The sequence below is a fragment of the Anopheles merus genome, chromosome 2R (genome assembly GCF_017562075.2).
Source record: "Anopheles merus strain MAF chromosome 2R, AmerM5.1, whole genome shotgun sequence".
In the NCBI taxonomy this organism is placed as follows: Eukaryota; Metazoa; Arthropoda; class Insecta; order Diptera; family Culicidae; genus Anopheles; species Anopheles merus.
The window spans coordinates 26,333,752-26,360,306 of record NC_054082.1 but is presented as its reverse complement, the minus strand read 5'-3'; the positions used below and the strand labels follow the sequence as shown (position 1 = coordinate 26,360,306).

At 49.1% G+C, this 26,555-nt stretch overlaps 4 protein-coding genes across 7 annotated transcripts in view; 1 reads left to right on the top strand and 3 right to left on the bottom strand.

Annotated features, from left to right (window-relative positions):
- Window positions 1-5: 5 nt before the first annotated feature.
- LOC121589405 lies at window positions 6-2,622 on the bottom strand. The gene is made up of 3 exons (XM_041908325.1): window positions 1,282-2,622; window positions 1,065-1,197; window positions 6-987 (listed from the first exon to the last, which is right to left on the bottom strand). The coding sequence occupies exons 1-3, from the start codon at window positions 2,090-2,092 to the stop codon at window positions 621-623; spliced, it is 1,311 nt and encodes a 436-aa protein (XP_041764259.1). The 5' UTR covers window positions 2,093-2,622; the 3' UTR covers window positions 6-620.
- A 579-nt stretch (window positions 2,623-3,201) lies between these two features.
- On the bottom strand, window positions 3,202-5,178 carry LOC121589404 (tryptophan--tRNA ligase, cytoplasmic). Its single transcript, XM_041908324.1, has 3 exons — window positions 4,883-5,178; window positions 4,564-4,792; window positions 3,202-4,488 (listed from the first exon to the last, which is right to left on the bottom strand). Exons 1-3 carry the CDS (start codon window positions 5,040-5,042, stop codon window positions 3,537-3,539), a joined length of 1,341 nt encoding a protein of 446 aa, XP_041764258.1. The 5' UTR covers window positions 5,043-5,178; the 3' UTR covers window positions 3,202-3,536.
- A 305-nt stretch (window positions 5,179-5,483) lies between these two features.
- Window positions 5,484-8,141, top strand: LOC121589400 (pinin). Its single transcript, XM_041908317.1, has 3 exons — window positions 5,484-6,530; window positions 6,612-6,956; window positions 7,034-8,141. Exons 1-3 carry the CDS (start codon window positions 5,645-5,647, stop codon window positions 7,246-7,248), a joined length of 1,446 nt encoding a protein of 481 aa, XP_041764251.1. The 5' UTR covers window positions 5,484-5,644; the 3' UTR covers window positions 7,249-8,141.
- A 508-nt stretch (window positions 8,142-8,649) lies between these two features.
- The window catches only part of LOC121589403, a 43,365-nt gene continuing 25,459 nt past the window's right edge, over window positions 8,650-26,555 (bottom strand). For all 4 annotated transcript variants that reach the window (XM_041908319.1, XM_041908322.1, XM_041908320.1 and 1 more), the window contains exons 4-8: window positions 11,759-11,865; window positions 10,819-11,010; window positions 10,445-10,728; window positions 10,217-10,362; window positions 8,650-9,534 (exon numbers count right to left, since the gene is read on the bottom strand). In XM_041908319.1, the coding sequence (XP_041764253.1) occupies window positions 9,271-9,534; window positions 10,217-10,362; window positions 10,445-10,728; window positions 10,819-11,010; window positions 11,759-11,865 (993 nt within the window). In that variant the 3' untranslated portion in view covers window positions 8,650-9,270. The remainder of the gene's footprint in view (window positions 9,535-10,216; window positions 10,363-10,444; window positions 10,729-10,818; window positions 11,011-11,758; window positions 11,866-26,555) is intronic.

Below are 26,555 nucleotides of genomic sequence, written 5' to 3'. Positions count from 1 at the left end.
ACTCTGCAAACTACGGCCGGTAGGCCACATATGACCCTCAAAAGCCTATGACACGGTCCGCGATGTCTTTGTAAAGGTTCAAATCAATAGCTTATTTTTGTGACTAATTATCCAAAATTTAAATATTTGCTTTTGAGAGACGAAAATCAAGATTCAATAAAGTAAAGCTGGAGAAAATTTTGTTATATACAGTTAGTATTTTCTAGTCAAAACCAGAATTGAACTTTCACTCATTCTAGAGGTAACGTTAAAATGGCCCTCAACAACGAACTCTTATGTAATGATAACCTAATTACCATTAATTTCAATGGAATAAACTAACATACTTTCCAGCTCTTTAGCATAAGAGGTATGATCAATTAATCAGCGTAAGGAAGTAAGGATAAGGACGTCCGTTGATTTATAATCATGAAATTCAGCCTGAAAGGTTGAAGGTGCTCTCCATCGGAATGAGAAGATCTGTGATCCTTTCCACGTACTATCGATTCCTAATCTGATTGTTTAACAGCATTCTTTTCTCCCCATTTCACCCAAACGAATCCATTCCACTTTCTAGCGCAAAGTATGTTTATAATTATTTTTCAAATGTACACAACACAACAATAGCTCAACCCAACCGACTACGGAAGATAGTAGTAGCTGTACCCATCGGCACTGTTCGCTATGTACCACTGGTGATGGTGATGATGGTGCAGGTTGTTGTGTGGCACAGCCGTCGCAACCGGCTGCGGCTGTGGTGTTGGCAGGGCGGGCAGCATTGGCTGCGGTACGGCTGGCCGGACCGGCGGTGGAACGACCGCAAACGAATGGGCCGACACGATCGACAGGTTGTTGTTGTTGGTGTCCAGCCCGGCGTAGGCGCTGGCCGGCGTCGGGATGTGGTTGAACGGCGTGACCACCTCGTACATGTACTCGTGCGGTTCGGGCGACGGTGTGGTCGGATACTCGAGCTCACGCTGCAGATGCCGTATGTACTGTATCGCTACCCTGCGCAAACATAGAAATCCCTTGTAAATGGATCGGATGGACGACAAAACAAAATTGGAAGACATCGCCCAACTCACCTTAAGCACTCAATCTTGGAGTACTTCTTGCCGGACGGCTTCTTGTTGGGCAGCTTCGAGCGCAGCATATCGAACGCACGGTTCATGTCCCGCATCCTGGTCCGTTCCCGGTCGCAGGCGGACTTTTTGTAATCTGCAAGTACACACTGCGTCAGGTGGGTGTTTTTCTCCCCCTCCCCCACCTCTCCCCGCGTGGCTGCCCCCTCCGTGCCCTTACCTTTCTCAATCTCCATCGCACGCTTGCGCCAAAGGCTGACGTCACAGTGGCTCAGCGCATCGGCCGCCGACGAGGAGGATGAGCTGGACGATGCGATCGCTTTCGTCGCAGGCACGGTCGCACTTGTCGTCGTCGTCATCGTCGTCGCCGTCGCCGTGAAACTCAACCCGGAACCACCCGGAAAGCCCAGCATACCGTCCGTGGCCGTTGGCTGGCCCGGATGGCTGGCAAAGGATAGCACCACGTTCGACACCAGTCGATCACTCTCCTCCGCTCCGGCACCGCAGTTGCCGATGCGCGTAAAGTCCATCGCGAACACGGGCGTCGGCGAACGGTTCGCATCGTTTGCCTGCAGCAACGTGGCAGGCGGTGACGAGCGGGGTGGCGTCAGCTTTAGCACACTGACCGGGATGCTGGTCCCGGGGAGATGGTCACCGATGAGTGGTGGTGTTACCGGTCGCACCGTGTACAGGTGCTCGCTGCTGCCGGTGGCGGTGCTGGTGTTCGTGGTGAGGGTCGTGAGGCTGCTGGTGGCCAGGTTCGTCGTGCGTCGCGTCGGATACCGTCGCTCGTACGGTGGTGAGGTGAAGAGGGGCGGCAGTGTGACCGGCACTGGCGCATACGTGGCAAAGGTGGGCGTGGGAACGTGGATGTATCCGGCGGACGAGACCGCCGGCACCGTATCCGAAGGTCGATGGTGCTGGTGGTGGCTCACATCGTTCCCGCCGGCTGTCGTCGGTGCACTGCAGGCGCTGGCAGCAAATTCGCGATCGTTGGACAGATCGATCGGGATGAGATCGGCTATGTTCATTATGCATTCGACGCTGGTGGCCGGATGGGGGGACACACTGCTCTGGAGCCTTATTTACACGTTATTTTGTGATTTAAATGCACGAAAGGCTTCGTTCATTACACTGCGATCGCCCCGAATTTTATGAACAAGCGATCTTCAACTGTAGCACAACTTGTTTTCTACAAAAATCCCTAAGAAACTTCTCGCAAACACTTTCCGAGCGACACTAACCGACACTGTGGCGATCGTTTGCTGCACCAGCGCCCTTAGACATCCGGCACCGGCAACCCTTTTTTCCGCCCAAGGATGGCAACCCTTTTGCACGGTGTCCGTAACAAAATCGATATGGAAATGTATTGTCACTCTTTATTTATCTCCACGCTCCTTTCTTCGGCACCACGTTTTTCCTCGTCCGTGTCTTGGGCGGGTGGTTCTGAGGCTTTTTTTTGTTTCGCTTCACTCCGTTCAAACGCTGTTATTGCATCGAACTGTTTCCACTCACTCACGAGCGCTAGAAGAAGATCCGGCGACGATCGTCATCCATCCTCCGAGCTCCCGGGGTTTTGTGTGCACAAGTGTTTGTTCCCCCGCCTTGGAGAGGGAGGTTACATCGTTTCGCGTCGCTCGTTTTTTTTTTTTATTATTATTTTCCATTGCGATGCCGTCGATGAATGTAGAGCAACATCATGGAATGAGACATCGTAGAAGGAGGAGAGCGCGTGCTATTGTTCTCAGTGCTTGTCGATCATTTATCTTCGCGCATTGCTTTTGAACGAAGACATGGGGTAGAGCACAGGTCACTCAGCTCAGCTGAACACGTGTTTCCTTTCTTTGAGCGCTTCCGATTCCTTGCTGCCCTGGGGTGTGACAGTGTTGGTGAGCAGAGAGAGAGAGAGGGAGAGAGAGATTCGAGTGGTCAGCAATGCTTTTTTTGCTGCCGGCTTTTGCGTGAAGTGAAATTGTTTGCGCAAAAACAGGTAGATTCTAATGCAAGGATGCGTTTGAGTGCATTTTTTGTATTTAATTCTTATTATTATTTCATTTATTTTTTGTTCACTTGCCCGTCCCTCGTTTTTGTTTGTAGAATTAAATTTTTCATCTCCTTTTCTACAAAATAATAACACGGATTTAAACTTTTCATAGCTTTCGTTTATTCATCACCGTGCATTTAGTTTTACTTGTAGCAAGCAAAGCAACGACGCGGCTAAAAATAAAATAAATAAATGTTTCCACAGCACCACCACCAACTGATGTATCCGGTTCCGTTTTGGTGTGGCTGTGAGGTGAAGTAATTCGCGGAACAGGTACTACCGTACCGTTCAAATTCATAGAAGCACTGATGCCGAGCGCGGAAAATGATTAGCAACGTGTGTGACGCCGCCCTTATCATAATCCTCTAAAGTACCGATAATTGCATGCCCGAATGCGACCAACCGCGATGTGTATTTGCCCACAATCGTCGCTAATTCGGCTTAGCCGCTTTCTTATCTTTGCCTTTCTTCTTCGCTCCCTCTGCCCCGTTCGCACTATCGCCGGGCAGCTTTACGGTGAACTCGTAGTTCAGCTTCCGGGGCGTAAGGAACAGATTAAGCACCTCATCCGTCACGTCCTTCCGCCGGTTCTGATGCTCCTCCACGATCGGTTGCAGCGTGTCGATCGCGATCTTCTTCATTTCGCCGCTGAGCAGCTCGCCCTTGCCGTACGCGACCCGGATGCGCTCCAGCTCGGCATCGTCCTCCAGGAAGAACCGCAGCAGCTGGAAGCTCACGTCAATGTCCGTGTTGCCACCGTGCTCTCGGTGCTCCTCGAGCGTTTGCCGCCCGCCCGAGAACGCGTGCTTGTTGATCTTCGTCTTGATCTGCTTGGCCGTGTCGGTTAGGAAGACGGCCGAGTTGGTATCGCTGGCCGACATTTTCGTCCGTGCGCCCTGCAGCGCGGGGAAAAAGCTCGAATGGATGAGGGCCGGCTTGGGGAAGCCGAGCCGGGGCGATACGTCACGCGTCATGCGGAAGTAGGGATCCTGATCGATCGCACAGGGAATCAGCACGGGCAGCTTGTCTGTGCCGAAGATGAAGGGAAAGGTGGTCGAGAACGCGGGTGCTGCCTGGGCCGCCGGAAACCCGATCTTGCCAATCACGTCCGAGTCACCGAAACCGAATATGCCCTTCACCTGATTGAACGTGACGCACTTCTGGATGCGTATAATGTTCTGGTAGAACTGGGGGCACTGGCCCATAAAGTCCAGGTTGGAAAAGATGAACGTTTTGCTCGGATCGAACCCAATCGCAATGATATCCTTGGCGTTTTCGCGCGCCATCCGCATCGACTGCTCGACGGTCAGGTCTTTCCACAGCGTCTTCTCGTCGTCGGTCAGCTGAATGACCAGCGGCACATCGAACGCTTCCTGCAGCCATCTGCAATAAAAGCGAATGTTTGCATCATTGTTCCCTTTGGCAACACCACCCCCCTCCCTACTCCACCGCACTTACTTCGTCACGATAAAGGGCACCAGGTGACCTAAATGCATCGAGTCCGACGACGGCCCACGGCCGGTGTAGAGGTAAAACTTCTTGCCCGCCTCTACCGCATTCAGCAGTGTGTGTAGGTCACGGTGCGAAAAGAATATACCACGACGGATCAGATGGTGAACCGGTTTTCCCGCGACCTTTTCGAGCCGCTCGATCAGTGCCGCATCGATGTGTGAACATCCGAACCGCTCTGTTGTAGGAAGCGGTGGGGTTAGAAATTGAATTAGTCAACTATTCTGTATCGTGTAAGCATCGTTCCACGAACACTTCCTGCACATACTTATCAACTTATCGTAATCAATTCCCGCATCGGATGAGCTGGTAACAGTCCATGGATCAACCACGTCTTCCGCGACCGGGGCGGCGGCGGCAGCATTCCCTTCTGCGCTGGTGTGATTTTCCTCCAGCTTCAACTGCTCTACGTCCGGAAGATTGCTCATGATTGCCTGACCTAATATTGCCGCACTTTCATTCAAACTCTGATGGTCACTGGCAGAATTTCCGTGCTGTGCGAAAGTGTGATTTTCTCTGCCAACACACCGCGCTGCCGACCGTGTATATTATGACAGGAGGATTTGTTGTGGTGGGCTAATTGAGGGCTGACAGCTGGGATGTTTTGTACTAAATTTTTAAATTCAGTTTTTTTTTCTTAGTTTTAGATAAAATTGCAAACAAAATGTATCTGTTACATTGCTTTTCTCATAAAAATGCAAAATATGTTGTTAGATTGATAAAGCCAAAGAAAAAACCATTTCTCTCCACGTTGTTCTAAACGGTATTTTCAAAACAGCGCAACGTTGGCTGTCATTTAGTTCAAAACGATTCCGCTGCAGAGCCCGCAAGCGCTGTTGCACCATCTGTCAAAGTGCAAAATTAGAAAAGAGAGAAGAAAAAAGATAACCAAAAAAGAAACAAATTGTTTAGCTAATGTTTTCCCGGATAAATGCTGCGGTGCATATTAGTTTTCTAAGCTTATCGGTGTATTTTTAAACGTTTGCACTTGTGCACGTGTGGCTGCAACTCAACCCTACGCCCGGTCACGATGGCAACCGACCTGCTCAAGGGGTGCGACGACCTGCAGAACGAGCTGGACCGTGCGAGAAACAATCTCAAAGGGCTGAACGATAACATCCGGAGAATATTCGGACGCGATCCGTCCAACGCAGAGCCGTACAACAATGGGCGGGAGGATGGTGGCGGCGGCGGCGGCGGCGGTGGCGGACCGAACACACCGAACGGGGGCAACAAAAAGGGGGGATTCGCCATGAAGGAGGGCTACGATGCGCGGAAGCGAAACTCGCTCGGCTTCGACTCGCCCCATGCGATGGGCCCGCGCCGGGACCACACCAGACCGTACCCCGAATCCGGTGGCCACCCGAATCCGGCCAAACGACGTGCCATGGGGGAAACGAAATCCGTGTTCAGTCGCCTGTCCGGACCACCGAACCGTGACGTAGAGTACGAAAAGCCGCGGCTGTTTTCACGCGTCATCAAGGAGCAACCGTCCAAGGAGGACATCGTGGCGGCACAGGGCTCGGACGAGCGGTCCCGGGCCCGCAATCGGCGCATCTTTGGCTCGCTGCTCGGCACGCTGCAAAAGTTCTCCCAGGAGGAGTCGAAGCTGAAGTCGAAGGAGGAGAAAAAGGCCATGATCGAGAAGAAGCTGGAGGAGCAGGAAAAGATGGAGCGGGAAAACATGCAGAAGGAGAAGCAGTGCCTGTTTACCGACCGGAAACGGCAGCAGCTCGAAATACGCGCGCTAGAAACGAAGATGGCCAAGCTGAAGGCGCTGGAGGTGTGGGAAAACTCGAAACGGCCGCTGCAGAACTTTATCAAAACGAAAACCAATCCACCGATCTTCTACCTACCAAAGCGGATGAATGCTGCCATGGAGAAGAAGCTGGCCGAATGCCAGAAGGAGCAGCAAAGTGAGTGAAATGCAATCGAGCGTTCGCAGCGTTCGTGTCCTAGTCAAAGGTTTGTTTACATTTTCCCTTCATTTCCAATAGAATTGATGGACGAGAAGCGACAGGAAGTGATGGAAAGCATTGAGGCGGTCGAGGAACGGTTCAAGGCTGACATCAAATCGCTGGAGGAAAACAATGGCAAGGACCGTACCGGTGCCGCCGGGTACGATCGGATGAAAGCAGCTTCCGGCAGCTTTGATGACAGTTTCGGCATGGGCTCGAAGCACGATCGCATCAAGATGGAGGAAGACGACGAGGACGATGACCCGCACAGTGCGTACCAGTACGAGCAGGACGAACAGCCCGACGTTCCTGAGGGTCCCGCACTTCCGGCCTCGATGGTGTCACGGTTTAAAATTACTATCCACAACACTGACCATAAGCAAGGTAAGAAAGGGTTTGCAATGGTGACGCGCAATGGCAACGTACATTTTAAAGCCATTTTTTTAAATCGATAATTGCAGATACTGCAGAACGGCGAGACGTTTCGGCGGAAGAATCGAAGTCCACACGAGTGCAGGCAACGGAAAGCATAGTAATGGATGTGGACGATTCCATCGCAGAGCCGAATGAACGTTCCGAAAAGAGCCCTAAAAGGCGCAAGAGCTCCATCGACAGATCGGCAAAGAACATTCAAATCACGTTCAGAACGTCCGCCAATGCCGATAATAATAATTGATCGTGTTCAGTCAGGCGCTCGCAAGCTGCAGGAAGGAATTAGTCTCCCATCAGTTTGCGTTTTTTTTTTCGTTTGTTTTTGCAGGAACAGTACAAGCGCCCCGCGTGGGCAGTCGCCGTGGCGACGTTACCTTCCAGTAGGTCACACACACGAACACAAAGACCATATTTTTATAACATACAGGATGATACTCAGATAGAGAGGATGGTCGATGTAAAAGCAGGAGATAATTTCATTTTTTTCCATCAGAGCAACAATCTGTTCTTAGCTCAGGGCCAGCTCATCAAAAAAAAAGCAAAACGTTCTTTTCGTTAGGTCCATACATTCGGTGAGTAGGGAACAGCATAATTGATCCTGTTTTTCTTTTCTTTTCAAACTATCTGAAAATACCATTTCAGTCCACTTTTATCAGTTCTGTATTGCACATGAAATTCGCCATGAATTGTTGTTCTCCCGCATCAGCATCAAGCAACAATCGTGTAAACTTCTTTCGAATCCCCCCCCCTCGTTTGATGCAGAGGAACAAGAGCATAAGAGTAATCATTAGGCGGTTAAGGTGTACGATATAACTCATGTTTGCCGTTGCTGTACCAAGGCGGTACAGGGGGCAACATACAAAAAAGCAACAATACCGTATCGCTTGTAGCAGGTAAAGTTTACCTCGTAAGATAGACGCTAAGGGCGCTTAGGGATGATAGGGATGAACTCAAACTCACCTATTTACAGGCCGTGCAGTGCGTTATCGATACCGTAACATAATTTAGTGAAAGAATAACACATTACATTTAGCATGTAATAAACCGGTTTTCATACTTCCCGTACGTGGCGTTTCGGATTAGCATTTAGCAAACGGTCGAGAGCTGCCGGAACGGATCGAACGGTAGTGCACAGAATCCTTTTGTTTATCGAATTAGTATGTACTTTTATTAACTATTCTCACTTATGCAAAAATTTACAACTTTAAAAGCAAATTCCTGTCCTCTTCTCGTCGTTTTCCTTTCCAATTCTGTTCGAGTTCCTGTACTGATGAATTAAATGTACTTGCTTGATTGTTAACTTTATTAATCTAGTTCCGGTCGATTCACTCCAATTCCAATGCTTACCAATGGGGTGTTTGCATATGGGGACCAAAGCATTTCAGAGCATTCCTGCCTGGTTGCTTCTAGTTTTACCGCTAGTTTTACTAGTTTAGTAGACCTATGGTATATTAAAGTACTCTTTTACAACTCTGATCTACGCCGGATGTGTTGCGGTCACGAATAGTAATGAAATTATGCACCCTGCCTACCATCTGCTGCATTGTGAACGTTCCCTATCGTAGTGGTAATTAAATCAACGGCAGCCCTCCCTCTTCCCTGTGCATCGGTCTATATCTGTGTTTAACTCGTTCGCTTACTGAACTTAATTAGGTGAATTTTGTTTTCCGTAATGCGTTGCTACCGCAACAGCCCAGCAGAAAGACGTACTTTTACATGGCATTTGTCAGTCTTCGGGCTGGCCCAAATCATCGGTACATAAAAAGGAAGAGAGCGATAACTGTACCAGTATTAGGGGGTGTAAATACTCAACTCCCAGCAAATCCTATCCTGCGATAGAAACCGATCACTTTTAAGGATGGATGAACGTGCACTACCTTGTGTATACTAAATAGTTGAATAGACCGCGCTGTGCAAATGAAATCTTTCGTTTGTAATGTTTGTTTTCGCTTTCCTGTTGGACGTGTGATGATGATCGATCATGTCCGCAGACTCTTCCAAGGATCGGTGACGAGAGTTCGGTGCAGAGTCACACAACCATTATACTGCATGTAACACAGGCACACACACACACACACAGCACCGTTGGGTTATGTACAAGTTTGCTGTTGTGTGCATTTGTGCGATGTGCAGTGCTTGGGTGTGTAACCTCCCCCTCCCGCGCATCATTACTCAACCAATCGATCTTCGTGCTCGCTTAGGGGACGCGAAATGGGATGGAGGCGTAAAAAATCTAGCAGCAGTTTGCTGGTCATGGTCGCAGCTTTTACATATTGCTCGGTGGGCCGCGCGGCCGATGTCCGTGCAGTCCGGAGTGCCGGGAACCGGGCCGGCTGTGCACGATCGCGTAATGGTCCGAATCGATCGGCAGCGATCGGTTCGAGTGAATCGTGCTGCCACCGCTCGTGTAGCCCTTGTTGTGGCCGCCCTCGCGGCCACCGTGCAGCGAGTACCGGGAGCCGTACTGCGACCCGTGCCAACTTCGGTACGGATCGTACTCCTCGATGATCGACGGTTCCTTCTCGATGATCTGTAGCGGGGTTGAATAAACGGGGAAAAGATATATCGAGTTAGTAGTGTCCTGTACTCTTTGTGCTAGTGTTGGGTAAATGTGATTCAGATTCATGAATCTGAAAGAATATTTGTAATTAGTCAATGAATCTGAATCTCGGTTGGAATAATTCATGAATCTCAATGATTCATGAATATTCAATGTTTCATGAATCTCGAAAGAATCATACCTCCCATAAGATTCATGATTCATGTTTCAAAGATTCATGAGCCTGAAAAGATTCATGAATCTCAAAAAATCTTATATCTCGAAAGATTTACGAATCTCTAGCGATTCATGAATCTCTAAACATTTATAGGGCTGGAGCTTCTTATTATTCTTTTGTTGCCGTTCTTGGGGCTTATCATCCATGAATCAAAGATCCCCATGAATCCCCCTGAGGCTATATGCATTTTAATGGATTTATGAATTTTAAAGATTCATGAATTAGATGAGTCATTCGTGAATCTTTAGTGATTTATCATTGCTTGGAGTTTCATGAATATTTAGAGATACACGAATCTTTGAAGATTCATCAACCTTTGCAGATTCGATTCGACGTTTGAATCACCTATCACTGAAGATTCATATGAATGATTCTCAACGAAAGTTTCATAAAAACCCAACACTACTGTATAATGTATGGCAAGGCCAAACGTACCTCAGTCTGCGCACAGCTGCAGCTCATGGCCGTGCAGAGGAAGATGTTCATCAGCAGCATGATCAGGAACAGTACGCCGAGCGCGATCGTTAGCCAAAGCAGCCAGTGCGGACGGATGCCGGTGTCATCGCAGATCGCGGAGATTACTGTGCAAAGGGTAGGGAATGGGCGATTAGAATCGATTGAAAAAGGCATTACAAGCCAACAGTCCGTCAGTCAGTCTGTTACCCGGTGCGAAGGCAGGATCGATCACGAAAACGGTCGTCGCCGCCAGCAGCATTCCATCGTCCATCTGGCCGAGAGCGCGGGCCGACTTGACGAATGCGTTCGCGTCCCCGGTACAGATCGCCTCGTCCAGCTCGGGGCACCGGCCGTTGCACTGGACCACGTCGCACTGGAAGTGCACTTCGGAGCCTTCGGAAAACTTGAACATCGACATGATCTGGGCGGTGGCGCTCGTACCATCGGCACTCGTCCGGAACCGCGTCATCGTGTCGTTCTTCAGCGGGCAGCTGCGCGGCAAGATAGGAGAGTGAGGGGGGGGGGAGAGAAAAGTGTTAAAATCCTATCCCGCCTTTGTGGCAGCCAAATCGTTCACTCACCCGCGATCGTCAATCAGCGCCACGGACATGTTCTTCTTGTTGAAGGCGAAGCAGTTCTTCACGCGTATCCCGTACGTCCCGTTCGGGTTGGTAACTTCCGCCTTGATGGTGTACTCCCGGTTGTAGACCGTTTCCCGCACGCGCCGGCCCGTGCTGTCCAGGAACTTGAGGGCCACCGCACCGCTGTCGTCTCTGGCGAGGGAGAAGGAAGATTAGCGTAATGGTGCATTAGACGGGCAGCGGATACGTGTGAGGATAATCTAGGCGAGCGAGTAATTTGGGTAGATTCTTCACGTAATCCCACGACGGTGGAGCTTGATTGATGAAGACATTAGCAAACGTCCCAGCGCACCGATCGGAAACGGAAAGTACAGTACAACGATCGAAACGCACCGTGCCTGCCACTCAATAAGGAATGGATCGAGCTTGCCAGTACCCCCACATGGTCACCGCTCGATGGTTTCAAGAACGGCACCGTGTGCGGGGGTTGCGTCCACCCATCAATTGCTTCAATATTCATGAAGGCCACTGGTATGGATTGTTCCTTCGCATTCGACTCTGTCTCCGCTCCTCGTCCGTCCGGGTTTCGATCGCCAATTCTGCTATCGACCGTCAGGGTCGTGAGCGGTTTTTTTTTGTTGCAGAAAACATTCCATGTACATATATTTTACACCTACGGACACCTTGACTCTTTCCTCGGTTCCGCCATTCTGGGCCGTTCTGGCTTTACTGGACGGAGCACTCTCCCCCATGCGTGCGGAGGGAACTGCATATGTGTCGGTGTGACGCGCGTTCTAGCACCATCATGACACGTTTCTATCTCATTAGCACTAATCGCGCCCGGGTGGCGTAATATCGCATTCTACACCGTGTGTGTGTCTCTCCACGACGATGTTCCTGTAGACCTGTAGAAGGAGATCCAATTGCTGAGACTTCTTACCTTGCGAATCCTGTTTTGCCACAAGTGATAACGTAGAATTTGTCGTCCGCCAGCTCCAGCGTTTTGTGCACTCGGACGGCCAGCTGCACCGAACGTTCTTCCGTGCGCTGTGCGGGAAGATGGGAAGCACACAGTATTGCCAACGGTTAGAGTGGATGTATGGGAGCTCGTTAAAATGTAATAACAAATTGTACAAACCCTCGCGCGCGCGCGCGCCCGGTGTCTGACAGCTTTATGAGCTGTTTATCGGACGCACCGGCAACGCTCGATCGGCTCCGACGTGTTATTAATGAGTTTTGGGTTAGTGTGGAAGCAGCGGCAGCATTAGCGAAGCGGCATGAGGTGGGGGGGGGGGAAAGAAGAGCTGTTGCACATAATATTGGCCTTTTTTTTAATGTAACAAGCATTCCGGGAAGGTGCGTAGAAGCTAAAATAGAGCCAAAACAACGAAAGACTCATCATCATAAGCGACGAACCCGGCGAGCAAGATCGTTTTGGTTCCGTTGAAGGTTGATCGTTTGAAGTAAAACTAGCCCATACACAAGTACCACACTCGCCCTGTAGCCTTTCGAAAAATTTAAAGCGTACAAAAGCCCAAATCTGGAACGCACTTGTCCACGCCATGAACACTTTACCATCGAAGTACCATCGAACGGGGAGGGAAGTGTTTTCTTCGGCCTCTCCCCCCCCGTTCCGCAGCGCCAAACCAACGCCAAACGGTTGCACTTCAGAGGAAAGGTGGAAACTTTTGTTATTACTTTCCCTGCTTCACAGGGCAGTGCTGGAGTCGGCTGACCTAAAATTTGCAATTCTCACCTCATGCTGCGGCAACTATTGCCTGCTGGTGACGCGCGAGCGATCGCGGATCGTCTTGATGAGCAAGACGGTGGTAGTTTTTCCGTTTGTTCCACATCTGTCCGGACTGTGGTGGAATGTTACACCCGGTACGCCGGGGTGCGGGTTTCGGTTTATCCATCGAAGCAGCAGAAAGTGTCCAAAACTGTGCTGAACATCTACACATCGACACGTGACGTGTCGGACGTAAAGGGAGCGGTAATTGGGCCACGTGTAAGCATGGTGGGCATGTTCGCTAAAGATCCCCCGTTTGTGGCCATGAAAAGCTCACGATACATTCCGATAGATCATCGGTTTAAGCGGCTTTAGCGTTAGCAGTGGAATGCTTATTAATTTGGAATTGATGTTCAAATTCCATGTGCTTGGCTGGTGATGATCATTTTTCAATGTATCCCCTCCTTCCGGCCTGACCTGACCTAAAATCCGCAGCCCTTCCGTGGTGTGGCGGCCTCACTCGAACGAGCGCACGCAAGCGTCTTGACGCGTCCTTGTCGATTGAATCTTTGATTAAACGCTCATATCGATGTTGGTTTTTACGAGAATCATCGCGCTGACCTTGCGAGCCGGGTGGGAGACGTAAACGGTACCGAATGAAGGCTTTACATTGCGTCAACAATACACCGAACGGGGGGGTAGCTGGGTGGGTGGTATTGTGTGTGTGTGTGTGTGTGTGTGTGGAGGGGTTCTTTGACCTTCGTGCCTGACCTTCAATAGGAAATGGTGCACCATAAAAGCATGCTGCAACCGGTAAGGTACCCTCGCGCTCTGGGTAGTGTGGAGTTGCCGCCAGTACTTCTTCTTTGTGGGTCGATAGCTAATAATGGTAATAATGAATAAAAAAAAAGCACAACCTACCGATCACGAGCACGAATGCACCTCATCCCGTTGCTGAATGCACCGTCAGGCGCTGAATGCGCAATAACAAATCATCGCACCGATCAGGTTTGATGCTGTGCTGATCGGTTCCTTTGTCTTGAGTGTCTTGCTCCTCCCACATGTACACACACATACACACACAATGGCGAACACTCGATCCTCAGGTATTTCTTGTTGGAGTTGCCCTGGGTGAGCGTTCAGTGCACGGCAAGGGAAGAAGTCATCAGCCGCATACGCTTAAAAGCTTTTGTGCCGGGTTGTGCCCGAAAAGTTAGACAAGGGTCAGTGCATGCTAATGACAAGAATGACGATTGGTGAGGCAAAGAGAGAGAGAGAGAGAGAGGGGGAGTAGGAGCCTTGGGATGAAAGAACGGCCATATCTTAATGTGTTCCTCGAGGCAAACGAACTCCGGAGCGTCCGGACCGGTGGTATGACCGCTGAAGCTGACCGGCGGCACGCAGCATAACAACACCTTGTTGTTGCTGCTTGAACGCTTCAAACGGTGAAGAATTTAACGCACAAACAAAAAACGATCACGCTAACGCATCGGCAATGTGCGGGGAGTTTGCACGAGAAAGCGAAAGTGAAAAATCATCTCAATTATTACGAACCGTGGTGTGCGCTCTTCTGGTCCCGCGGCCCCGGTCCGAACCGATCGATCCGAAGATTGATTTTGCAATCGCAATAAGCGTTTCGCAAAACGGGCCCGACAGACACGGAGTCGCGGACTGCCCAGGCCCGCTGACAGACGGGGTAAGATCGATGTGAGTGGATACGCTTTTTGTAAGCTGTCAGCAACAGACGGACGGACGGGGGGGGGCGATTTGCTTTTTTCCTCCTTGTGCCTTTGTGTGCGCTCCGGATCCGAAGCTCTCCGTTTGTCATCGGAATCGGACTGAGATGATCGATTGAAGTTAGGGGCGCGGTGCAACCCTGGGTCGGTCGTTGCTCAATGGACTGTTGGGTTGAGTTTTTCCTTCCCCTCGCTTCGCTTACACATGTTCCCATAGTTCCAGGACCAGCGAAAACTTTCTCTAGGGATCAATTTACAATGTTTATTTGCAATTGCGTTACTTTGTGTGTGTGTGTGTGTGTGTGTGTGTGTGTGTGTGTGTGTGTGTGTGTGTGTTCGTTCGTTTTCAAACGGGCAACATTGAGACACGCCGCCACACGTCGATGGCTGGGTGGGTACGAGGCGATTGTCCGTCCCACTGGAGGATTAATCGAAGCAAAGCGAGTGGTTACGATGAGCTGTGCGCTGCAGCTGTCAAGCCATGTTAGTGTACATTTCACATTTTCCTATCGGCTTAGTATCGCTTGAATTAATTGCACATAGAGCTATTCGGTGGTAATATGCATGGAGAGTACTTTAATTTAATAGAATTACAGAATAACATGAAGATCTTCTCGGTATGAATCTAAATCAGATTAATAACGTTTACATTAAAAAAATAATGGGCAAATATTGTCAATTTTTCATAGGTCTATCTTCACCCACAGTAATAAAACGTTAATTGCATTTTTAATAAGCAGTATCACATGAGTCAGCACACAAAATTTGACACCTATCTATCAGTCGAACTATATCACCCTTCTTGCCACCTTGAACATAATCTCCTTGGAAATTCCTACTGAATTTGTCCAATAAGAGTGCTATAGATTCAAATTCCCATTACATTAATTTCATTTTAAGGAAGAAAAATTCGATAAAGTGTCCCACAGCTATGGGAACTCCTGGAAAACCCTGTAAGCCTGTTCCGGCATCGACAACATCTTGGCACTATTAAACAACAATCATCGAAAGAAAGGCGAGAAAAGCCGAATGGTCGACGACACTGAGCGACTTGAGGTTTAAAGGAAGCTGAAAATGAAGTCGCTACCTCCATACGTTCGCTTGGCCAGTAGGTCGATGCAACCGGCCAAACAGTGAAATAGTACCTAGGAAACATGAACAAACATATCAGCAAGCATAAATTGCGACCACTGGCCTCTCAGCGGCACGCAATGACGCCAAAACTCAATGCGACAATTTCAAGCGAATTTCGACGGAATTCCAAGTCCTCGAACCTGGTCCAACATCTTCCCGCTATGTCCTATCGTATTTTGCAGGACCAACATGATGCAAAAGCTCTATTCCAACAATTTTTTTTTGCGAAATATTTAGGAGGAATTGATACAAATCGACGGTAGACCTTAAAACAAGCCCGCCCGCATGGCTTTGTCCGACATGGCGAACATTAAATAACCATGCAGGTTTCAAAGGATGGATCATGGAAAGAAATTATTTTAAAATTAAAGCAAATGTGTATGTTTTACAATTAAAAAGTAAATATTCCATCTAACCGCTTCACCCTCGTTTAAGTCACCGGATCCACGCACAGGGTTTCTAAAATTGTCGCTGAATGTTGGGGTACTTTATCGTGTTTTCTCGCCCTACATGTATTGTTTGGTACTGAAAGGCCTTCTAATTCAATTGTAATACGTTTGTTGTGTTGTGAAAGCCTTATTTTTCTAACCCAAAGTCGTTTCCTGAATCCTGTTCTTGCTCCACCTTTTAAGGAAACTGTTTGCAGACACCGATCCGGGTCAGTGGCTCTCGACCAGCACCACGATCGTTGCCATTGACACCTTCCGCACGCCCGACATTTGCCGTACAGATTTGTTTGACCCTTATTTTATTTTTTTTGCTGCTAACACACAGTTCAGTGGTCAGTCGCGGTACAAAATTTGCATCCACAACGCCGCTAAACGCTAAAAACCCACCGGGCCAGATGACGGCACCGGGGAGCGCAATCGCGAACGCGTGCATAATGCAATTTATGCGGAACAATGCAATTTATGATAATGGATTACAAATAATGGCACCGTGGCCGGTGTCGGAACCGGGAACGTGCCCTTGGCGAAAGGGGAACACAATAGCGAGAAGGATAAAGTGCCGGACCGGAAGGTGTACGCGTGCGACCTACAAAATCGACCCATAGAATAATGGACGCGGTCAGGCTGTTGCTCAGTGGCAGCTTTTCTCCCCGCTTTTTCCTTCAACCCGTTAGAGGAAACGGTAACGGAAAAGCAGCAGTGCTTGTTGGGGTAGAGTGATAAATTTTGGATTCTGACAAGAATTAGCTCAAATGGTCAGTCGGCTTTATTGTGTGGGGCGATGCGGGGCAAACCATTTGTCCCGTTATCGTTTACAAAGGGGTAAAGGGGGAAAGCGCTGGAATCTGCTGTACACGGTGTGACCCAGAATTCGGAGTTTGACTGCACGCGGGCGCGGTTTTGTTGTTGATTGGGTGGAAATTCTGAACAAAAAACAACAACATTCCAACCGTGTGTCGTCTGGACTGCACAAATTGCAATGCAATGCACTTTCTGCATGACTTTATGCGTTGCATAAACATCTTGTTTGTTGAAATTTATAGAAAAATGTATTTATTTACTCTTCTTGCCTTACATTTCATTTACTTGGTGCACAGTGATACCGAAATGCAGTCAATCGGTTCCACCATTACGTCAACCTTTCTGCCCTTACTGCATCGCAAGCCCCAAACTGCCTTTGTATCGCACCAGCTGAGATAATTTGTTTCCAGCGGATATTTGTTGCCTCTCTCTCTCTCTCTCGCCGTGTACCGTGTACCGCCGTGTATTATCAATAATCGCATAAGCGTTCGGTGAGCTGCATGCAACCGTTTACGTGCCGTCGCCGGGGCGCATGCATATCCTCTGATACGTTCGTGGGGTTCGTACAGCGGGGCAGCAAAATGTTACACAGTTGCACACTTTGATGCCCTGTTGCAACTGCCATAACCGCGCTCAATGACGGTAATCGGCAGACGGAGGTTTTTTTTTTGTTAAAGGCAAAACGTGCCAACCCGAAAAGCTTCCGGCATGCGCGGCGACCAGATGTTACTTGCTCACCGATGTCTGGTACGAGTCGGACAGGCGGCTACAGGTTTCCCCCGAAAGCGCTTGTCGTCTGTCGATCGTAGGACGATAGGACGCCCAACAACAGCCCCGACCAAACTGTAAGTGTGAGATTCATTTGTTTTTTTCAAGAGAATGGATCGCTTGAACAAGGCGAAAAACGGCGAATACATGATGGTTAAATAATTGATTAAAATTTTCCAAATTGCTCACACTAATCAGCTTTCGGGAAAGAGGGCAGAAAATCCCCCCTCACGTTTGCAGTGAATCAATCATTGTAAATGATTTTTTAATAACGTTTAGGGCAGCCTTGTCGTAAGCGTTCAATGTGCGAAGAATGATGGTACGAATACGTTTTCTGCACTCACGCGCAGGATGTGTGTGTGTGTTTGCTGGTAATTGGAATAATCGCAAAATTGCCCTTAAAATATTCAGAAAAAGCTTAGCTAGCTTTCGAAACCGTTCCAGCACAGACCTCTTACACCGACCCTACTACAAACACACAAAAAACATGCAATTTGCTCCCATTTTCACCAAACAGGATTTGCTTGTCTGTGTGTGATTTTCTTTTCCTAGCCCCATTGGCCGCAAGCGACAGTCTGGTCCGAAAGGCTCCCCCTTTTTTTGCAAAGACCGCATTCTTGTGCAGTGTCGAGCAGCTGGCGCGAACATCTCCCCCAAACGCCCATAATCGCCGGCAGATTCCTTAGCACAATCCAGCCCGGGGACGGACCGGGGAACGCACTGGGCTGCGAACCCTTCCAAAGCGTTCCAATTTAACGGCATCCCGTCCCGAGATTGTGCACTATTTCGTTGTCGGAAGCATTTAAATCGCAATAACCATCTCAATCGCTTGGTGGGTGTAGAACGTTCCCGCTAGGCAGGATCCAACGGCGATCGTGCTAGTACTACGATTAGAAAAGAAAGGAGTGCCCTGCACCCCTCGCCCCCCCCACCCTCTATCGGTGGCATCGATCGTGACCTTACGTGATCGCACGGAACACCCTGAAATCCGACGATGGTCATCGGTGATCGGAGATAGCGTTCTGCTATTTGGTGCAATGCTTGCGATGAGGGTCATGATCATGGCGACCGGCACACCTTTCTCCCGTTCGGTGTAAAAGGGGGAGAGCATCGATGCAGCGTAAAATGAGGATAATTGTGTCCTAAGCAAGCTCAAATCACCTTCACCCAGTGCGACTGCGCAAAGTATCTTAATTAAAAGGTGTGAAATGGTTTCCGTGCTTTTAGATTTAGCGAATGTTGCACTTAATTGTGATGAACAGACATCAGCAGTGAAGCGTTTGCTTGAACAGGCAATATGTTCTGTTCACTTCAAGCAGAACCTTCTGTGCAAATAACCGTTAACTGAACCGTACTAAGCGGCTTAGGAGCAGCATCGAGCGAGTTTCTTTCATTTCTCGCTTCAAATAAAGATACAATGTTAAATGGAGCCCGCGTCAGGATACACAATTTATGCCATCAATTCCGCCCGTTTGACATCTCCGGTCGTGTTGGGATGCCGATGGTTAGACAGCATGCCTTGTGTGTCAAGTTCGGCGGGAAAAGCCGTTTATCGAAGGGGGATAAGTTCATGCCATTGCTTGCGGCTAGAAAGCGCTGAGTTGCAACAGAGTTGCATGCGCATGCCCTCTATGTTTGTAGCCGTTCCTCAACCTGGAACATTCCATGTAAAATGTAAGGAAATAAATCCAACTAAATGACAAACACAACAAAAAAATCAACTTAATTATAAACATAAAGGCACAAAACGTCCAATATAGCTTATAATTAAGAAAATAAAAAGCACCATCTAATGAAGTCTGGCAGTTGACGCGCCGATTGAGTGGCCGTCATCTTCACGGCACATTAAACATTAACACCATCCCATTTGGTTTTGCATCCACCATCGCGCCTGGTGAAGACCGATCCCGGGAAGGATGCACACATAATGCGTTTACCATAAACACTGTAACGCCTCTGAGCAGCTGGCAGCGGTTTTAGACGCGGGCGGCGGCTTCCTTCTAGACAGCGCATTAATCAATCAATATGCATTTCATGCGCAAAGGCTACCAGCTCTCATTCAAAAGAGGCGCCATCGTTTGTGATGTTGCAAAACCGAAACCACGATTGTGAGGAGCTCGGACAGGCGCAGTTGCGTGTTGCACGCTTCCCAAGGTATGCATCCCAAGGATACGGACGGTGCGAAGTGTACAAATGAATCCTTTTTTTGGTTTTGTTTGCCTTCTTCCCACCAGCCAACACGCATTCGACACGTATCAAGCTGTCAGACGGAACGAACGGGCCTCTTTGCAGCCTGTTTTCAGCCCGGACACGCACTCAAAGCGATTGATTGGTCTTTTTGCCCCAATGGTATGCGTTCCGTTCAAGTGCCGGGCAGTAAGCGGTAACCGTGTCCTGCTTGTAGCGCTCGCGAGGTTCGTCGCTTACTCGTCGCGGCTTCCTGATTAATGCACCGGACGCTGCAAAACGCCCGGCGCGCACATTATTCTTCTCAATTACATTACGATTTCCCGCCCGTGTTGATTTAAGCGTCTCAATCGCTATCATTGAGCTATCTGCTCTCGGTGTTCGGTGGCAAACGAAGGGAGACTTGCCTCCCTTTTAATTACCCCCGGAACGCTTCGCACGTGAGAGCAGTTCTGCGCCTCTGCGCACCGAGAGCTAATTTACGCCGGTCGGACACGTAAGTAAAGTTGTTGCTGCTGCTGCTGCTGGTGCTGTTGCACTTCTAGGAAGTGCCTGACTAACGTGTCTATTATCCAGCTCTTTCCACAGGCACTCGACCGCAGCCGATCGGTTGCTGGTCGAGATCGGTGCAACAATTAGCATTAAATCAATTGGCAATCCGCGTGCAACTGCGAGGATGAGTTCATTTCACACTGCAAGCTCGGATCGGTAATTCCATTAGAAGTCGACCGATCGGTCGAGTTGGTTTTGCGCATTTTTATCAGGTGCCGTTTCACGGCCATGCTGGGCCAGGGAATGTTAAGGCCACCGTGTACCGTATTTGGGTGGAGGGGAGAGGCAAACGGCACTAATTTGCTTCCGTTGAACGTGCTGCAAATAGATATGGATGGCGTGTTTGTTGGTGGCCCCAAATTTGGAGTGGAGAATTTTTTGAAATTGTCTTTGGCCAATTAATTGCCTCAACTAATTGATTGAAGTATTTTTGTCATACATCCTCTCGATAAGAATTACAAAAGTGAGGGTTATTTAAACTGTTTGAAAAGTTTCAAGAATGGATAAAAAAATCGTTTCCCCTGTCTAGTTGGAGGAAAACTAAACAAATATTTACGCCACACTGTGTCAATCCGGTTCGAAGGACCAAACTATTGCTCGTTTCGTTTTAGTATCGTTTCAAGGTTAAACTATTCAAAATAGCAGTTTTGGCGGCTCATTCCCAATACCCCCGGCATATTGAAAAGTTCAGCGCAACCAAAATCCTGTTTAGCAAATGTCAACCATCATTGACGTATTTTTTGCGACCCTTTACGACAGCTCAAAATGGTGCAAGATCACGTCGGGCCAGCTGCCTGTCGGGTGTAGTTTTGTAAATTTATATCAGCACCAGATCCTGTTCCTGTTCGATAATCGTGCTTTGTTGTGCCTCATTAGGTGAGGCAAGGGAAGGGGCGGGGAAATGGGGAGGGTTCCCATTCGTACCGCCATTCCGATACGTTCTCCCGTTGATCGGCGTGATTCAATTCACGATCAAAACCCGACTGCGCTCATAAAGAACGTCTAATGAGCAGGCTTTAGATCAGCTGCCACCAGTCACCCCGTTCCGCGCTCCTGTTTTCCCCGTCCTCCCCCCGGAGAAAGTAAACTAGTTCAACATAATAAAGTGCAACGCGAGACCGACCACACCAAACCGACCGTCCCAAAAGGGCACAATCGCACACTTCTAATATACAGCACCGCCGCCGTGGTCCACGCCGTTCGTCACGTTATCTTGGCCCAGTTATGGCCGCCATCCGACAAGACGGAGCGCGCGCGCCCGATTGCGGGCAACACGAAGCAACAAAATGGAGAAGAAGCAAAAAAAAACTGCATCGCTATGTTGCACCGCGCGCTGCAGCTGCTTCGTTTCGGACTCCGAAGCTGATCATTAGGAACAAATTACTGAAGCAGCTCGCTGCAGCTTGAAGCTTAAACCAAAGCATCATCATCATCTTCATCGCCACCCGAACCCAATCCACCAGCGGTTCCATGGGTATTCCTTGCTTTTCCTCAACCAGCAGGACCCGTTCCTGTTCGTGTCAGTCCCTCCCTTTCCTTCTCGTCCCCCAACAGACCCTTCATTTCAGTGGAACGGATTAATCTGTTCGTTCTACTTTCATCACGGCACGACCGTGTTGGGGCCGTGTGTTTAGTGTGCTGCACCAAAACCTGGCACCGCGCTAACCCATTTCCAGGACGGTCGATCCGTTGGCGAAGCCGGTTCGCAGCTCTGTGGCCCCGGTGCCGGAGTGTTGTTGAAATTCTGCGGTCAATTCGGAGCGCAAAGCCACGCCAGCCCCAGATTTCGTGACTTGTCGCGTCCGGCACTGGGGGGATCGTGCTGGGTACAGGTGCAGCGACGACAAGGGCCCGCTCTCAATCGCACTAATCACGACCTATCAACGATTTTTTAAGGGGTTAGGTAAGATCCGAACCGTGCCCGGTCTCTGTCGGGGAGTGTGCGCGTCCCGCTGTGTGAGAGTATGGTAAACTGGCAGGCTGGATGGAACGTTTAGTGAATGCCACAAACCTACAATAGTGTTGCTCCGATACGAAAATGCGGCCCTTATGCGTCTGCTGGGGGTTGGGAAGGAGCTGACACGAGGATTTAGATACGGTTTCATATGCCGGCGCACCATAATCCAATCATTTGCGAGCTGAAAAGGCACCGTTCAATCAATCAATCGAGCACCGAACGCAAGCTAAACGAATTACGCAAGCCGCCAGCGCCTTTCGTTCGCGTGTCATTTGGTTTGATTTTCCAATTATCATACCAATGGGGGGTGGGGGTGGGGAGGGGGGTTTGGCACTGGCGGACCCCCGGCCGGACGAAGTGATTAGTGATTAATTTAATCCAAAAAAATACCGCTCCATTTTGGGGCGAATGCAAAGGAATGGTGGAAATGGTGCAGAATGCGTCTCGCTAAAACTCACGATCACGATCTTCACCCAATACCGCGGCAGGAGTTACGCAGGCTCCGTTACCTGTTTCCGTACGCTGGCCAGGGAAACATTGCGCAGATTCTCAACCACAGCCATATCCCCTTTTCCCTTTGATGCACCTTACCAGAATGTCGGATTGGGGGCCGTGTTGCGATCACTATCGGTTCGTGTACCGCCCGATGCCGTAGACGCGATGCCCCAGCCCATCGGTTCACAATTAAAAAGGGTTCTAGCGGGCTTGTGCTTAAAATATAGGTCCCTAATGAATGGAATGGGCACCGCAAACCCGCAGAAACCCGTTACCAGAGACGCTCAAACACGGATGCTCCATCATCGCACGCCACGCAGACTGGTGGCGCTGGTTCCGGAATCTATCTGGTAGAAGATGGTATGCAGGACACACACACCGCACACCGATCACCGCGCTCATGCAACGAAAGATCAAATTAGGGTCAGACCGATCGGGCGTTCCGATTCTAACCGTTTGGGCCAGGGTGGTTTGGCGTGTCGTCCAAGTCGAGAACCCACCCTTTGCCCGCCGCCATTGGACCGCAGCGATTAATTGGACCGCGATTGTGGCGGCGGCGAGCGATGTAGGAACGCGCCCAATCCCAGCACGGTCAGCGGTATCAAAAGCGTGCGGTTGCGGTTCCGTGGCCAGTCCGTGGGCAGACCATGGAGATGTGTTGCCGGATCTCAAATTCGATTATTGCGACTTCAGTGTGCTCAATCTTGCCTTGCTTATTGTTATCGGTGGGGCACACATTTCGTCGTACCCGTTTACAAATCTTCATTACTCAGCAGAAAGCGCGGAACGCACCAAAAGGTTGTGCGCGCATCGAAATGGTTGTGGAATGGAAAGTGCGATTCTATGCCGTTCGGGTACGTCGGCTTTCATCGTCCTTCTCCGGTGGACATTAGAGCGTTGGACATGTTGGTCAGATCAAACCAGCCAGCTTCATTATTGATACAATATGCCTTACAATCGCCATTCGATCCCGGCAGAGCGAACGGCACTGGGCACGCCGGGGTCGGTGTATTGTAACAAAGGGGGCGAAATTAGTATCTCACGATTTAACAGGCTCGTTGATGTTATCTCACATCTCAGCAGCCCTCCGTCTCCGGCTGGTAGAGTCCCCTTTGCCAGTCGGTGGGTTTCGTTCGGTCGATGCGAACGTTGGCTTAGCTTTAATTTTCTCTCTAAACGCTTGTGGCTAGCTGTGACTTGTCTGTTGAGGATAGAAAGTACACTCGCCGTTTTGCCGGAGAGCTTGTAAACAAAGGCTAGATAAATTGTAAATATATTTTGTGTTTAACTACCGCTGGGAAACTGTTCACTAGGCGTAGTAGCTGTGCAAACCGTTGCGACACACAACAGTTTAGCTTTGCGGACCGTTCGGTGGCAGCCATCGTGATGGTTTTTTATGGGTTTTATTTAATTTATTAAACCTTACTGTAAGTTGTAAAATTGAATTCTATCCCTTTATTTGGTGCGCAAGCCACACAGAAACGACTGCCCTGTCGCGTAGCATTGCGAGTGTGTGTGTGTTTGTAATCACTGGTTGATCATTGTTGTTTTCAGATTATTTTAATTTGCATCAGCACATTAGCTCGTCTGACCTGCGAGGCCAATGCACGAATGCAACCTTTTTTGCATTTTTTTTTTTTTGCTCATTGAAAGGTTTTTATTTTCTTCCCTTCGCTCTAGCGACCTCCCCCATCATCGCAACGCCATTGTGCGGAAAATGCATTTTATTCTTTTTTTTTTTGTTTCGCTATACACAACACACCCTAGCCGCCAGGTGTGTGGTATGGGATCGAAGGGCGGGCAGGAAATCGATTCGCATTTTTCCATACAATAGCAATCACTTTGGACCGGTGCCGGATCGTTATCGGCTGCCCGTGGTCCACGGGACAGGAACGGGCGAATCGAGCGAATCGAGACAGCTGAGCTAATGCTGCTCGAATGCTGGCTTTATATATATTTCAATTTCCGCAGCAATCCAAACCGCAACCGCCCCCAAAGGGCTCATCGATCAATGGCGAAGCATAAAACCCGCCAAACCCGATCAATAAGACGCGAGCGTCGGGGCCGATAAGCGATTAGATTTGAATAAGTGAGCGGACTCCGCGTGCTGGTATGCCGCTATGGGAAGATGTGTAGAGCGCGATGGTGTGATCGACTCATGCGATGCTCTTGAAGCGTTTCCTGGGAAAATGAAAAGCGACAGCGTAATCTCTTCATTTTGCACATTCCTTCCAGCCGTTGGCTGGCCGTTGGTAGGATAATTAGCGCTGCATGGGAACGGGACGCGGCTAGGCTAGGGTTGAGAAAAGCAACTTCGCCCAACCGTTTCTCCGAGAATGAGGCGATCTTCCGAGCGGGCGATCGCAGGCCGATGACAACCATTTCCCGAAGGGCGAATCGGCCCTGACTGGTTGGCGGTCAGGTCCTTGAACGTGACCAACCGCATCCAGCAATGCACCGTCGCTGCCACCAACGCTTGACGCGCGTCTTCCGACCGGCCGTGTTTGGCTTTCACGCTTGTCACTCTTTGGCCATCCCGACCGTCAACCGTGCGGCGGCTTGACAAGTTGTCGCACATTCGCGATCGCCATATTTCTAGCACCCTTCTTCGTTTCCTTCGTTCGTTCGTTCCGGATCACCCGTGCGCACGGTGCAATTAACATTCGCCCGGAAAACGGTGCCAGCGGCGGCGGCGGCAGTGGCGGCATGAGTCCTGTTCCCTTTTTTGCGCTTGCTGCTCCATCCCTGGTTGGGGGTGAGGGAGACTTAGAGCGCGACTGTCGGCGTGTGTTTGTTTTGTGTTCTGGTTTTCTCTCTCTCTCTCTCTCTCTCTCTCTCTCTCTCTCTCTCTCTCTTTGTATGCCCTCTCCAGCAGTCTAGATGCCTAGCCCACGATTACCATTCCTGGGCGCAACCGTACGCCGTGCGGTGACCGTTCTAAACGATCGCAAATGATCACAATTGCTGTCAATTAAGCAGTCGGTCCACAGGATCATCGGCCGCGTGTTAAAAGAGGATCGATGATTTATGTGACGAAATCGTACCGTGGCTGGGGAAAACGAGCGCATCGAAGGACTGGTGATGCCGGTGAGAAAATTCCTCCTGGGAATAGACCGGTACAGCAATCATACGCGCGGTGTGGTATGCTGATGATACCTCGCACTGGAGACGTCGGCCGACTCGTTTGAGAAGCTCTCGGAATGCTGTGTTTGTTTCCGTTTCGTAGGCAGCAGGAATTTAAAAACACTCGCTACGATTGTACTGACAAACGAGTGTCTGTGTTGTTGCGAGTTTTTAAACACTGTCTGGCGCATGAAGTTATTACATTCCAACAATTTTTTTGTTGATAATTCCGGCATCAAAGCATGCAATTGAATAATAAGTTTTCCTGTCGTAAACGTGCATGAAAGATATACATAATCAAGCGATGGTTTCAATCTCATTACTTTAGTGAGCGTGAAGTTGTCGCTTACGGCAGGGTAATTTGAGCAAACATTATTGTAATCTTGGGCTAAAAGTGTGCAATAGATTTTATAATTTGCATCATTAATTTTCATTAATTAATAAAAAAGAATTTTAAGAAAGAAAAGACTTTATCATCTAAGAATTGTTTCGATTGTTCCATTATAGTCATGCTGGAGGTTATGGTTATATCATGTTCACTGTGAAATAGTGTTGAGCTGAACTGAATATCATTGTAATGCACCCGAGTGGTCAAGCTTGTTTGATATGTTTTAACTTTTTAAAGCATGTCTTATAGTCATTTAAATCGATTAAATTCTTATTTAAATTTCAATATGAAAAGCTTTTTTGTGCTCTAAAACCTGGAACTACGACCAATATTGTAAAATACAACCAAACCAATCTTATTGGAATTTCATTTTTTTGTAATTGGAGCATATTACAGATATTATGCATTAATTCCTCAA

Bases quoted from the DNA above. Each gene is read 5' to 3' on its own strand.
- LOC121589405 (XM_041908325.1), bottom strand. From the start codon at position 2,092: ATGAACATAGCCGATCTCATCCCGATCGATCTGTCCAACGATCGCGAA. The intron at 1,198-1,281 runs GTAAGGGCACGG...GTGTACTTGCAG, and splicing joins TGCGATGGAGATTGAGAAAG to ATTACAAAAAGTCCGCCTGC. The intron at 988-1,064 runs GTGAGTTGGGCG...ATGTTTGCGCAG, and splicing joins TCCAAGATTGAGTGCTTAAG to GGTAGCGATACAGTACATAC.
- LOC121589404 (XM_041908324.1), bottom strand. From the start codon at position 5,042: ATGAGCAATCTTCCGGACGTAGAGCAGTTGAAGCTGGAGGAAAATCAC. The intron at 4,793-4,882 runs GTATGTGCAGGA...TTCCTACAACAG, and splicing joins TGATTACGATAAGTTGATAA to AGCGGTTCGGATGTTCACAC. The intron at 4,489-4,563 runs GTAAGTGCGGTG...CTTTTATTGCAG, and splicing joins GTGCCCTTTATCGTGACGAA to ATGGCTGCAGGAAGCGTTCG.
- LOC121589400 (XM_041908317.1), top strand. From the start codon at position 5,645: ATGGCAACCGACCTGCTCAAGGGGTGCGACGACCTGCAGAACGAGCTG. The intron at 6,531-6,611 runs GTGAGTGAAATG...CATTTCCAATAG, and splicing joins ATGCCAGAAGGAGCAGCAAA to AATTGATGGACGAGAAGCGA. The intron at 6,957-7,033 runs GTAAGAAAGGGT...CGATAATTGCAG, and splicing joins CAACACTGACCATAAGCAAG to ATACTGCAGAACGGCGAGAC.